This window comes from Setaria viridis, chromosome 3 (genome assembly GCF_005286985.2).
Source record: "Setaria viridis chromosome 3, Setaria_viridis_v4.0, whole genome shotgun sequence".
NCBI lineage: Eukaryota > Viridiplantae > Streptophyta > Magnoliopsida > Poales > Poaceae > Setaria > Setaria viridis.
Genome location: NC_048265.2, coordinates 42,466,622 through 42,480,764, shown reverse-complemented (window position 1 = coordinate 42,480,764; position 14,143 = coordinate 42,466,622). Strand labels below are relative to the sequence as shown.

General features: G+C 46.1%; 2 protein-coding genes and 1 pseudogene across 2 annotated transcripts; all 3 read right to left on the bottom strand.

Annotated features, from left to right (window-relative positions):
• LOC117849298 (putative pectinesterase 63) lies at positions 1–1,528 on the bottom strand. Its single transcript, XM_034730853.2, has 2 exons — positions 1,062–1,528; positions 1–954 (listed from the first exon to the last, which is right to left on the bottom strand). Exons 1-2 carry the CDS (start codon positions 1,526–1,528, stop codon positions 141–143), a joined length of 1,281 nt encoding a protein of 426 aa, XP_034586744.1. The 3' UTR covers positions 1–140.
• A 3,120-nt stretch (positions 1,529–4,648) lies between these two features.
• LOC140222280 (uncharacterized) lies at positions 4,649–7,498 on the bottom strand (annotated as a pseudogene).
• A 3,192-nt stretch (positions 7,499–10,690) lies between these two features.
• On the bottom strand, positions 10,691–13,128 carry LOC117847927 (transcription factor JAMYB). The gene is made up of 3 exons (XM_034729232.2): positions 12,431–13,128; positions 12,203–12,332; positions 10,691–11,553 (listed from the first exon to the last, which is right to left on the bottom strand). The coding sequence occupies exons 1-3, from the start codon at positions 12,627–12,629 to the stop codon at positions 10,998–11,000; spliced, it is 885 nt and encodes a 294-aa protein (XP_034585123.1). The 5' UTR covers positions 12,630–13,128; the 3' UTR covers positions 10,691–10,997.
• Between the last annotated feature and the right edge of the window lie 1,015 nt (positions 13,129–14,143).

The window sequence follows — 14,143 nt, the reverse complement described above, 5'->3', positions numbered from 1 at the left end:
GTTACAACTTACAAAACTGTGGTTAGCTATATACCAAAACATATTAAGACAATGCGTCGTGTCGAGCGAGCCAAACCCGTCAAAAAAGGGTCTCAGCCCAGTGGGCCGGATGATGGATGGCCCGGTGGCCCATCGACGCTTCACTTGCCCGCCAGCTTTGGCGGCGGCAGGATCCACGAGTCGCCGTAGACGAAGTGCGTCCCCGTGAATGGCTTGGCCTGGTCGTCGTTGAGGATGAGCGACCACCCGATGCGCTTGTGCGCGAGCGCCCCCGGCCCGCTGCACCGGTACTCGCCGTAGTAGATCCCGCTCCGCTCCGGCGTCTGGATGTTCCACCCGTCCCACCCCACGGGCACCACCTCCTTCCCCATGTCGGTGTACGCGTACACCACCCGGGACGAGTCCCCCCACGCGCGGCCGAGGTAGATCTGCCCGTCGCCGGAGACGCGGCACCGGAGGAAGGAGAAGCCGCTCTCGATGGCGTCGGCGATGCTCCTCGTCCGCTGCTGCGCCGTCAGCACGGCGACCTGCTTGGTGACGGAGACGATGGAGCAGTCCTCGTAGAGGGACCGGCCGAAGCCGAAGATGAAGTCGACGCTGCCCTTGATGAGGCAGCCCTTGAAGTAGTGGAGGCCCTTGTGGTCGTAGAGGGTGTCCTGCCCGCCGTCGATCGTGCAGTTGTAGAAGGCCGCCTTGGTGCCGAACACGCGGAGCGCCACCGCCTGACCGCCCTTGGCACCCGGCGCCGCCATCGGCGCGTGGTTACGGAAGACGATGCCGGAGGCGAGGAAGTAGTCGGACTCCACGGCCACGGTGGCGCTGCCCACGGTGCCGACGGGCAAGCCGTCCTTGCCGCGGGTCGCCGCCGTGTCGTCCCACATGATCACCGGCGGTTGCTTCGGGTCGCCCAGGAACGTGATGAAGTGCTTCGTGTAGGGGACAAGCACCTTCTCCCTGCATTGCAAAGTCGACCGCCCCAAATTGCATCGTAAAATTTCGTCGCCATTGCTGACGACGACAGGGATTAATCAACAACAAGCTACAGCGTATCAAATTACTACTTGTAGGTGCCCGGCCTGATATCGAGGATGACCCGCTTCTTGTTATTCTCCGGCACGGCCTTGATGGCGTCGTTGATGGTCCGGAACTTTCCCTTGCCGTCGGCGCTCACCACGTACCGGACCGCCCCGGCCTCCGCCGCCGACAACTCCGCGTCCACCGCCTTTCCGCCGGTGCCGTTCTTCACCTTCGCCGCGTAGATCTGCTTGTTCACGTTGTAGCTCTGCACGTTCTCGGCGATGAACTCGCCGAAGCTGCCGGCGGCGCCGGAACCCGGCGGAACCTTGCTGCTGGCCCCGTCATCGCCGCCGATGACGAAGCTGGCCTGCTGGCCGCCGCCGTGACTCGGCTTTTTCACGGGGGTGTTGTTGACGGCGAAGCTGGCCTGCTGCACGTCCTTCGACGGCGGCGGCGACGAAGTAGCCACCGAGACGAGCGATGCTAGCAGCAGCGGCGCAAGAACAGCCATGGTGGCCCGATGAACAGCAGGCGGTGAATAGCAATCGTGCCCCATGGCTCGCCATGCAACAAGAGAGACTATGAACAGACAAATAAAGGGAGAAGACGACCTGATCTATTGACTAATTTCCTAGCTATAGCTAAGTATTTTTAGTTCTTTTTTCCGGCTTAATTATTGAGTGAATGGAATTGTGAGGCGTTGTGAGAATAACGGGAGGATGCATGCAAGAGGAGCATTTTGTTTTTCGTTGGCTGGTCGTCCTTGATCCTTGTAGTAGGATGGAGCATGGCTTCACCTCTAGCTTATTTTTAGCAATGGGGAGTAGTCCATGTGGACTAACTTCAAACACTCTGTAGCACTGTGGGTGGTCAACTAGAAGCTGCAGCTGCAGTTTCATGGGTGTCAAAATAATGAATTGGCGATATTTTCCCTACAATTAAATTTTTTTTGAGAAACCCTACAATTAAATAGATGAGCATGAAAACCAGGCTGGCCCACAGTGGATTGGTTATGGGCCTGGCCCACTAAAAGTGTAGAACCAAAATGGTGTGCTGCCTCTACTGACTTCCATATTATTTACAAGGATCACTCCTTCAAGGCTTCAACCCCCTCCCCAACTTTCTTTTTTGCCGTAAGTACAGACAGTTTTCAGTTGCAGCTATCATCTGTTTTCAGTTCTTCTCAAAAAGGAAAAAAAATTGAAGTTGCAGCTATCAAGACAATGAGCTCTGCCACCCCGTCGTTGATCTGTCTTCTTCGGCGAGTACTGACAAGGGCTTCCTTTGAAAAACTCGCAAATCCTGATCATATATTCCACACGATGTAGATGATTCTGAGTCTGTGACACTGAAGGAAGTGAAGGTGGTCTGGTGGTGGAGCAGGAGCGGCGTTGTGCTGCGGCCGCGCAGCAGTCAGCTCTGTGGACCGGGAACGTAACCGTCTGCATAAACAAACAAGTGCGTAAAAAGAAAATGTTTAGTTCCTAGCTCGGAACAAAACAAATAAAAACCAAGAGCCTTTAGCTTTGAGCAGCGGCAGCATCTTCTTTGGCGACAGTACAGTTGGTTCAATCCGGCCGGCCGCACGCGAGTCGAGACGAATCGGCTAAACTAAAAAGGTTACGGCTCGTAGACTATGTGCTACCCAACACCTCGAGTGCCATCGGCTTCGTCGAACACCGATATACTACCTTTGTATCAAAATATTTATCGCTATTTATTTTTCACAACGTTTGGCCACTCATTTTATTTAAAAAAGTTATACGAGTATTATTTATTTTACTTGTGGCTTACTTTACCATTACAGTTATTTTGAGCATAATTTATCTTTTCGTATATTTACAATAATTTTTTGAATTGTAAAAAAATAATAACGACAAATATTTTGATAGGGAAGGACTACCAGCTAGCAGTAGTTAACTATTAAATACGGCAAACATCAGCTGCCGAACGAGGCCAAGCTTTTACATAAAGCCTGTGTGCTAGACTAGCTAGCTACTCCCTGCATCTCAAATTACTATTCATTTTGATTTTTCTAGGTGCATAGCATTTGCTACGTATCTAAATATTTGCATAGCAAAAGTTATATACCTAGAAAAGTCAAAACAAATAGTAATTTGCGACGGATAGAGTAGCTAGCTTGTTGAACTCTATGATCCGCCTACTACCCAGCAACTCGAGCACACGCGCACTGTGTTCTCCGGGCCGTACACACGGCGACGGCGACCGCTGCGCCGACCACGGCGGAAAAAGCAGCGCGACTGGAGGTTGACGGGGCTGACCGCTCCAAGCAGCTGCTAGCTTACCAAATCCCCGCCTCGGTCGCCCGTCAATTCAGCCCTAATCACGCGGTTAATCAGGCCAGTCTTAGTGCACAGTTTCATTGCACAGTTACCAAGGTTGAAAACTAGGTAACTATGCTAGCTGAGTGTTATGGGGATGAAACTGCTCTCTCATCTGATAAAACTCCCCCTCTCAGGGCTCCTTTGGAAGCACAGGGCTGATTAGGCTAGGGAAGAAATGCCCCTACGGAAATTTTTTTATTTTCAAATCCCTTCCACGAGAGGATTTTTCTGGCCCCCTCTCCCCCGTTACTGTTTGGAAGTTGTCAGGCACCAGCAAACCCGGTGCCGCCACTAGCACGGACCAGCTCCAAGATAGAACAGACGAACATCAACCGGCAACCGGCAAGACAGCTACAACCAACAAGCCAAACAGTCTAGCACACAAGAAACACGCTCCACAAGTTTCACATATATCAGTCGGACGTTCTCAAAGCGACACATAACACAGGTTATCAGGCCATAGCAAGGTACATCGTATTATATCTAGCTGATACAAGAGAGAAAAAGTTACATGTTTCTTGGCGTGTTTTAAGCATATAATCTATCACTAAACTTCGCTCTTTAACTTCACCATTGATGCAATACAAGTTTTTTTATAAACGAAGCCAAGAACCTTCCCCCAACCATTCTCTTTGTGCCTCTTGGTTCTCTTCAACACTCACAAATTTTGGCAAATAAACACAGGAGTTAGAAAGCTGCAGCACAAAAAAATGTAAAATCAGTGACATAGGCAGGGGACAAAATTTTATATTTTATATATGCAAATAGAGGATTCAACCGACACTTGAGCAAGGGTACATAACTGACATACCCGAGCAATCTTTTCCTTCAACCAAATCAGTCGGACACTTGATTTTTGGTGCCCACCAATATTTTTCTATTCATTTCACTTTAGAAACTTCATTTGCATCAGTTTTTTTTTCATCCATAGCCCTTCCATGGCATCCACAATGTCAATACATTTCTCGATTGAGTAGTCTTTCACGTCTCTTCTTCTCTTCTAACTTTTTTAGAGTTTTTTCAATCTGATCCTTTCTAAAGTCAATGTAATCCCCAAGTTTTGCTACCATCTGACTTTGTTTGTGTTTCTTTCCACCGGTAACATCTTGATCCTCTGAATTACGACTAACTGGAGCAAACTGAACTTCTGTGCTTTCTACACCGCTAAGACTAAAACTGAGTGGATTTCTATCAATAGAAGCCATGCTATGATTGCTTTGCTCTGAGATACTTCTTTGGGGAGTGGGTTTAGTTTGCAGCTCACTTCTTTGGGGAGTGCGTTCAGCTCACAGCTCACTTCTTAAGGGAGTGGGTTCAGCTCGCAACTCAGTTCTTTGTGGTGGAGGTTCAATTGATGTAAAATTTAAATCCCTTGTGGCCACACTTCCTATTAAACAAAAAATCAAGGTAACAATATCAACATCTTAGCATCTACAATACCCAGAGTTCAAACTATCCACTACCTAACAGGTGTACGTCAAACCAAACACACAGTATTATCAGAATTGTGCAATGCTGCATCATTGACTCACCATCTACTGAACAACAAATACGTGCTTATTTCAGTTGGCTTTTTTTCTTCAATTTGCTTTGATGCAAATCTTAGTTGTTGCAGACACTCTTAGCCTAGACCAATGAGCAAACTCTATTCAACTCAGAATTAAAGAAACTCCAAACAGAATAGGTAACCTCACTTTGATACAAGTAGTTACTGACAAGTTCCAAAAATTACCAAAGAGCATAAGTATTTAAATTCAATAAATCATAAAAGGCTCCTAGAAAAGAGCAATAAGTTGATAGCTTAAATAGACAGGAGACTGACTGACTTGTGAAACATAAAAGTTAAAGTCAATTAATCTATAGGTAGAAGCTTAAGTAAATGTGTACATGCCTAGTGTTAGGACAACACAAGAACAACAGCGAGGAACTTCACCAGGTTAGCATCAGCAGGCAATTTCCAATATTAAGTTATTAACACCTCAAAAGAATACAATGTCACTTCTGATAGTTCAGTATTACACATAGAAGTACAGATGCATATAAAGTGACACAGCAATGCTAGATGAATAAGTAAGAATAAAATGAAGTGACTCTCTAAAGCACCATCCACACCATAGCATGTCATGAGATGTATTCATGTAATATAAAGTGACACAGCAATGCTAGATGAATAAGTAAGAATAAAATAAAGTGACTCTCTAAAGCACCATCCACACCATAGCACGTCATGAGATGTATTCATGTACACAAATGCTAAACTCCACCAACGCATTGGAAATTGTCTAAGAAGACTAAAACAAGAACAAAGGCAATGAGCATGCATCATCCAGAGGCAATGAGCAAGATAAAAGCATTACCTTCATACAATAATTCCAAGCTGTTATACAAAGGAAATGACTTCTTGCGGAACTTAGCAACTTTGTGGTTATCCTATTGAAGTACAACAAAAACATATGATTAGAAGTTTAGAACCAGAATGTGCCTCTCAAGATTCTACTCTGTTTAAGAGATCTAACCTTACTCAACTTCTCCCAAACTTTTGGTTATGCAATGATCATACCCAAAGTGTCATTCCAGCCAACACCACTTTTCCTCGCTTCTTTTATTATCTTATAGTTTCCTTTTAGCTCTTTCTCCTTTTCTTGCACTTACTACTTCGTGAAATGTGCTATTGGAAACATATTATTGAATTTGTTTGTGATATTCCTCCAACCTTCTGCTGTGCACCCATTCTGTCCCTTAAATATTGGGATGTTGACAAGCTCTTTCAGAATATCCACAAGTCCCTTCTCATACGTGTAGCTCCATGTAGCCCTTTCCGTTGACATGGCTGCAAGAAATAAACAAGATTAGATAAAGTCTGTCATGAAAACAATACAAAAATAAGCAATGAAGAAAAAAACAATACAGGAACAGATAATCCATGCATACTAGTGCTTACATTTATGCTTCACCTAATTATTACGGGCAACCCACATCTGAAGGGCAATTTGGTCTCATAGAGTGCTTCCTTCATTTGATTGCAGTTCATTTGGGTAGTTGTTATCCCCCTCTAGCAACTCAACATAATTAGATAGGTTGATATTATTTTATTGGTGATCCAGCCACCCTTCATCCCTATTTAGCCTTCTAATGAGATTGTGAAATACTGTAGCTGCCGCTGGAATATTAATTTGATTCTCAATTGGATGAAATGTTCCAACTTTCAGGATTGGAAACCGCTTTTTTAGCACACCAAAGACCCTTTCAATATGATTGCGTAGCTACGCATGCCGATGGTTGAACAATTCTTTGTAATTTACATATTGATTTTCATATCTCCTAGACTCACTAAGATGATACCTAACTCCTCGGTGTGGAGTAATGAATGAGGATGTATTTGCGTATCCACCATCTACAAGGTAGAACTTCCCCACAAACACGTGAAAACCGTTCGCACGTGCAGACCGTACGACCCCTGCATCAGATGCATATCCTTCCCAACCACATGAGATGAAAGTAAAATTTAAATCAAAGTCACATGCACACATCATGTTCTGTGACAAGGTTCCTTTCCTATTTCTATAGGAAGCGACTCTTTCTTGTGCAATGGTGATAGGGACATGAGTGCCATCAATAGCTCCAATGCAGTTCTGGAAGAAAGGCATAACGCGAGGGTCTGATGCAATCTTCATATGTGTATGGTTCATATTTGGAAGCTTCAAGAATCTATGAGTCAATACTTGAATTATATCGAAGAACTCTGTTATTTTCCTATGAATTATCTCACCACTGTGTTGGAATTAGTTTTTTAGCCTATCGGTGCTTGCATTATGAGAGAGTATGAACATAAATATTCCCAGCTGCTCCTCAACTCTAACACCACGGGTGTCACGTAACAAGTTCTCCACTCTAAGATAATTTGCTATAATTCTAAATATCTCAGGATCGATCCTGAACTCCACTTTGCACCAATTCTCGTGGCCTTCCAAGATTTGTTTGACCTTTTTAGCACCAGGCAGAGTTGAGGTGTGCTCTAGCCTTTTCTCCCCATATAGACACTGCTGAAGCGCGGGGACCATAACTAGGAACAGCTCGCCATCCTCTTCTTCCTCCTCTAGCATGAATCTCCTAACTTCATCCTTCCAAGATTCCATTATCTATATTTATGTATATGGTAAGGCAAGTAAACTATGTCACTCAAATGCATATGGTCTAAAAAGAAAGAAAAAACTCACAGGTTATGAAAACTGAAATACTTGCAAGAATATATGATATAAACTGGAATCATAGTGACCAATCATGTTTTATATACTGATGACATAGTAGCCCATGGGTTAACAAAGGAGCAATGAAAAAATGTAATCAGTATCAAATATGCTAGGCAAGAAATAATAAACAAGCAAAGGAGGACAAATTTGGTATGGGAAAGATATTCTTGCAACCATTTCATAGACAAGGCTATGACTGGCTTAGTGGCTTACCCACGGACCATGAATGAACAGAAGAGTGTATACAAACTGCCAAACTACACGCAGAATATTAGATTCAGGATTTAGAAGACCATGAAGAAACTCATGATCAGTTTGACTATAGTCACTTCAACTTCAGTTCCAACACATGCATGCATAATAGTTCCTGATGAGCTAGATATTACTAAAGCAAACTCAAAGCACCGACTTTGTAACGGCATATAACAGCATACGAGATATTACAATTCATTCTTCAAACAAACTTTTCACGAAGTAAAATAGCAGTGGCCAGCAGAAACAACAGAAGTATATTGTTTCTGACTGCAAAACCATATAAGAACACTTGTAGTTAACTACAAGCAACTAAATTTGTTTACACTACGCCAAGCACACACAGGGCTCACAGATTCTCTGCTTTCCTCATGGCATGCTACTCAATCACACATTCACATTTCTCTTTATGTTTTTAGATACGCAGATGCAGCAAACTCCAATTTTAAGGTACACATAGTATATTGTTCAAAAGAACTAAGAACTGATATAAATCTGAGAAAGAACAAACTACAGTATACTAGAAAAGCTTGAGAAATAACATACTGCAGCACATTATATACTGACCTAGTAACATTGCTGACTGAAATTTTCAGAGATGATTGAAATATTACAAAAAAATTCATAAATCCATCGAATCCCACGGGTTTCGACAAGTTCCTGCGGCGAGAAGATCTAGAAAATAGACTACAATCCTACTGGATCGAACTATCGAAGGGGGGAGGAGATCCAAGTAGCAGGAGCTCGATCTGGGGAAGACAAATAGGAGGGAGGAAGAGCTCACCGGATCTTGGGACGAGGCAAGGCGGTGTAGTCACGGAGTAGTGGTAACGAGCCGGCGACAGGGAGGCGACGGAGAGGACGGGGAGGCCACGGGGAGGCGACGAGGGGCAGCAGCGCCTAGACGGGGACGAGGACGAGGACCCGGAGAAGCGACAGCGCTTGGTCGGATAGGCGGCATGGTGGAGCAGACGGGAAGGCGGCGCTGCCTGCTGGCTCCGTCGCGTCGCTTCCCTCGCACACGAGTCGTGGCGTGGTGGAGTGGACGGGGTTGCGGCATCTGGACCCAAGAGGTGGGGAGCGCTGGCCCAAGGAAAAACAACGGATTGGGAGCGATAGACCTGTGGTCGTGGGCTGCTAAACGACGAGAAGATTTGTCTGAAGTCGAAACCCACGTGGGGAGCCTATCCGGGAAATTTGGGTTCCCAAAGGAATCCTTAATTACCTTACCAAATCAGCAATTTTGCTGATATATCATTAAATTTAATATCATGAAACTCTTGTAAAGCCCTACGGGTCTCAGTCACTTTCAGGTTTAACTTAACTACATGCAGCCCCCTCGACCTTTGACCTCTGGCAGCGCATGGCGCGCGGGTGGGGTCCCCGTGATGTGCGGGTCTCGGATGACGTGGCCTCTCCGCAGCCGGCACCCCGCTGCCGCCTGGCTCTTTCTAAGAGACAAGAACGTAAATAGAAAACATCCCCGGGGATTCCCCCCGACGCCGCCGCGGTGACTTTGTGAGCTGAGCTCTTTGTGAGCCGTGCTAACTGGAACAGCTAAGTTGGAGCACGTGCTGTTTTACCGTTTCACCGCCACGTCCCTATGCTTCTTCTTTTTTCTGGGTTCTGGCCCTCGCTATTCAGAAGCTCTAGCTCCTTTTTGTGGCCGTTTTGGTAGAGGTCGTTTTTCTTTCGTCTCCGTTCCATCTTTTGCATTCTCTCAAAGATCTTAGCACGACTTTCAAGATCTTGCAAGGGTTTCACTTTTTTATACTTTTCCTTCCGGATCAGTAGAGAGGTAAATTTATTAGGAATACAGAGATCTTTATTCCTTAAAAAATATAGCAATTTAATCAATGGTTTTTAAACATGTAACATTTCAAGTGATATAGAGAACCATGCAGCATGATCCTTCATCGCGTCAGTCTCCATCTTTCCTTTTTAGTTTCAACTCGACGAGCTAGTGTGCCGTGATCTCTCTCCTTTGTTATCACACGTATGTAGGAGATTGCAAAAACGTGCAAAGCTTTTGCATGTTCGAAAAACAAAAGAAAAGAGGAGATGCCAAAGGGAGGGGCCGGACAGGTGCATGACATCCAGGCCAAATGCCTAACACTCTACCTCTACCCAATTGCTTGTCGACCGAGGCCAGCCAAGCAAGTGCATATGCAAGCTCCACATTTAGGGTTCTTTTGGTGCCCAAGCTTTTCAAGGAACCATGAAAGCAAGCTTTATGCCTTCCAAATCTGCTCGTTGAGTGTCATTAGCTAGTGGACACCAGCAGATTCAGAAGCAATTCCATCATCAGCTAGCTCTTGCAGCGGCGGCACATGCTCAATGCCCTCTGCGAAACTAGAAAAATTAAAGCTTTAAGCAACGGCTGGGGATTCTCGCACGTGGTTTAATTTTGGGGGAATTTTTAGTGCTGTGCAGATGATCTTTGGGAGAATCTCTCTCGATGGACTTGGAGTTGGAGATAGGTGCAAGTCATGCATGGCGCATAGATGCAATGCCGGTGACTTGTGACGGAGTCTTTGTTGGTGCAAGGACAAAAGTGAGTCCTCCTCTACTGTGCCTTATCTTTCTCTTCGTAGCTAGCTTCTCTTTGCTTTCTTCGTCTTTCACGTTGTGAGCAGGGCAGATGTGAGTGGAGTTAGTTCTCCTCTCTAGCTGCTAGTGGTATGATGCAGATACTTTCTTCCTTTTTTTCTCTTGAGGGTACTATATTGAGCTTATCTCTCCGAATGTGTGCAATTTACGGTACACATGTTTCCATTGTGTTTTATAAAAACGATTAACATTGGATCTTAAGAAAAAAAAAGTAGATTGTGTTCAATACCAATAAGGCAATAATCTATATACTTGTACATTGCATAATATTCAACATAAACAATGCCCTCCTTTAATTTCAACCTCTATAAGAATGAACCTTAAGAGGAAAAAAAAACCACCCCAAAAAAATATATCGGGGGGGTGTATAGAAACTTTCTCTTACAGTATCTTTTGGAGTTAGAATATACTAACTATATATATGTGTGACTTCTCGTTTTGAAGTTATATCATTATCTATATCAACACCACTAACGTATATATATTGAATTTCAGCCCTTCTTTAAAAAAAACATAAAGTTGCTCATTGGATCTTCCAGATGTCCTCCAAGGCCCAAAAATTCTCAGTAATGCCCTCGGAGAAGCCTTGCACCCATCCACTCAGCTCCGGGTCCTGAAACTGGCAACCACCGCCAACGGCAGCCTGCACCGCCGCCGACTGATCGGGCGCCGCCGGCCACAGCCCTTGGTTCGCCGCCGTCTCCTGCGCCCAGTCTCCGCCGCCGCTGACCAGAATCTCCCCGGCGTGCACGCTCGCGTCGTAGAGCGCCCCCACGTCGTCGTACGACTCCGCCGTCGCGAACGAGTCCGACGACGAGGTCACCATCCCGCCGGCAGCGGCGGCGGCGGCGGCGACGTCGGCGGCGTGCTGCTGGTGCTGCGCCTGGAGGAGGCGGCGTCGGTGGTCGTCGTCGGCGTCGACGTGGTGCGGCATCCAGAGGTAGCGCATGGCGTCCTTGAAGCGCTTGCTGTTGGCGTCGCAGTTGAGCTGCTTGGCGTGCTTCTGCACCCGGGTCCTCCAGTAGTTCTTGATCTCGTTGTCCGTCCTCCCCGGCAGGTGCTGCGCGATCTTCGACCACCTGATGAAGATTACACGAGGACGAAAATGCAATTAGATGAGACGCTCAGGATGGAGCTGCTGTGCAAGAACTTTCTAGGGAGAGAAAGTAGAGGCGTGCAGCTTTGAGACTCGTGCAGCTTTCATGCACAGTGCTGGAGTGAAAGTGATAGACTCTGCGTCCACTAGATCTAGAAGACTTGCACGATCCAAATTGTGCCTTGTGCGTCGTGTCATGCCGTCAACTACACTGTACCTCACGTATATATATTATATTAATGTGCATACACACACACACACACACGAGTCCACGTCGTCTACGGGTAGCCGTACGTGCACGTGCGTACAAATACGGTCGGTGACAAGTGCGTGTACGTGGACAAGTCCGCCGCCGTTGAGAGGTCAGTAGGCGCTACAGCTAGCTGGCGTCCACACGAGTCTAAAAACTCCGGCGCGTTCATGTCACCGCAGGCTGATAGGGCGCGCGTCTAGTAGGCACGTGCAGGGCGTCGCCGCCGCATGCGCGGTGATGGCGATATCGCCTGCCGTCGCCGGCGTGGTCGATGGCCGCCGCCCGGAACGGCGTGACGTCATCATACATGCTACTGACAAGGAGGTGCTAGGAACTAGGAGTGATGGAGTGATTGTTAGTGTTGGTGGTTAGTAATTACCGGTTGCCCCAGCGGGTGTGGAGGTCGAGGATGAGCAGCTGCTCGTCGGCGGTGAAGTTGCCGCGCTTCACGTCGGGCCGGAGGTAGTTCAGCCACCGCAGCCGGCAGCTCTTGCCCGTCCGCTTCAACCCTGCATGTAAGCTCAATCAACTGTGGACCAGCCATGTATGGAAGAGATCGATCGAGAGGTGGCCGGCGGCGGCGGGCGTGCTTATTATAGCAGCTTACCGGCGGCGCGGGCGAGGGAGTTCCAGCGGCCCTCGCCGTGGTCGGCGATGTAGTTGACAAGGGTGAGGTCCTCGTCGACGGTCCACGGGCCGCGGCGGAGCTGATCCGCCTGCTCGGGCGCCCCTCCGTGGTCGTCGTCGAGCTCGACGGGAGCGCCCGGGGAGCACGCGCTGCTCCTGCTCCTTTGGGATGCCGCCATGTTGCTTGTTGACTGATGGATTAGTTCGTTGTGAGGAGAGAGATAGGAGAGGGAGATAGATAGAGTGAGAGAGTTGGTATCTAGCTAGCTTTAATGGAGAAGTGTTGGGGGGGAGAGAGAGAGAGGGAGGGAGAGAGAGAGAGAGAGAGAGAGAGAGAGAGAGAGAGAGAGAATGGATTAGCGGGAGAGGGATGGCAACTGGCGAAGTCCTTTTATAGCCGAGAGAGAGAAGCATGTGAGGGAATTTAGCCTCTGTCAAAAGGTGTGAGAAAAAAGAAAAGGAAAGGAGATGGTTGCCTTTAAGCTCACTTCAAATTTTTATCGGCTTCATTCAGTTCCTGGACCCACGTCTCTCATCAGTTTAGTGAATAGACACGGGCAAATTAGAGCCCACTTGGACTTTTTATTTCATCAAGAAACGGTTACAAGTACAGCTTGGATAGTTTTGGGAAGATCTCAGTTTGGATAAACGGTTTCTTATAAGTTTCATAGGATTTGGGAAGATCTCATCTATTGGGTTGTTGGGCGAATTCGGGCTTAGAGTGGCGGGGAACAGGATTTACTTCCTCTGTTCTTAAATATATGACGTTGTTGACATTTTGTTCAAACTTTAACCAATAATATCTATTTAGTGAATTAGTTACACAAAGTAAAATGAGTACAACTGCATCTATTATCATCAAAAGTACTTTAGATTTTCTTTGTAGATTTGTCTATATCTCCACAAATATTTATAGAAAAACGAGTAGTTAAATAAATGAAAAAAGTCAATGATGTTATATATTTAAGAACGTAGGTAGTACTAGAAATCATCATGTCCTGTACCGCCATCGATTTTGGTTGATTGAAGACAAGTATCTTCCTTTTCAATTAATATTGAATGGGAGAGTTACACATGTTAATCTTAATTTCCATTTTAATTTTCAGCCAAAAGGCTTTATGGACTGCCGCCCACAAAAGGTTTCCAAGATTCGAATGGAAGTTCATGCAAACACAAACAGCTTAAGAACCCTTTTGAACCCATCTCGGGTAATATGCGTTGCCAAATTTCCATATTTATGATTTAAGGTCTATGAGTTATTTTGTACTAATAAATGAATAAATTGCTTCGATATTGAGAAAAAGGATTAGTCCCGTATGCATGTGATCTCTCTCAGCTCAAACATTTTCGGAAAAATATCCATGACACAACAACCTTTGCACGCACAACAACTAAAAGTGACCATTTTTCTATCAACCCATGCGGCCATGATTTACCAAAAAAAGTATAGAGAGGGCACCAAAGAGCATACCCCACTTCATCTTTCATCTCACATCATCTTGTTGATGTATGCTAATTCCAGCTCACGTCAACACCATGCGAACAATACCACCTTTCTCTCTCTCTCTCTCTCTCTCTCATAGGTGCAAAAGCAACTCCTCCGATCGGTTAGCCGGCTATGTCAAAAACAGAGACGCATCGATGCTTGATGAGCTAGCCTCCCTATTTCCATGTTTCCATAGAAGGGGAGGAG

What these genes read in the sequence shown, in the direction of transcription:
- LOC117849298 (XM_034730853.2), bottom strand. Translation starts at nt 1,528, where the DNA reads ATGGCTGTTCTTGCGCCGCTGCTGCTAGCATCGCTCGTCTCGGTGGCT. An exon ending in ATCAGGCCGGGCACCTACAA is followed by an intron (nt 955 to 1,061) that starts GTAGTAATTTGA and finishes TTTGCAATGCAG; the next exon opens with GGAGAAGGTGCTTGTCCCCT.
- LOC117847927 (XM_034729232.2), bottom strand. Translation starts at nt 12,629, where the DNA reads ATGGCGGCATCCCAAAGGAGCAGGAGCAGCGCGTGCTCCCCGGGCGCT. An exon ending in CTCCCTCGCCCGCGCCGCCG is followed by an intron (nt 12,333 to 12,430) that starts GTAAGCTGCTAT and finishes GCTTACATGCAG; the next exon opens with GGTTGAAGCGGACGGGCAAG. An exon ending in CACACCCGCTGGGGCAACCG is followed by an intron (nt 11,554 to 12,202) that starts GTAATTACTAAC and finishes AATCTTCATCAG; the next exon opens with GTGGTCGAAGATCGCGCAGC.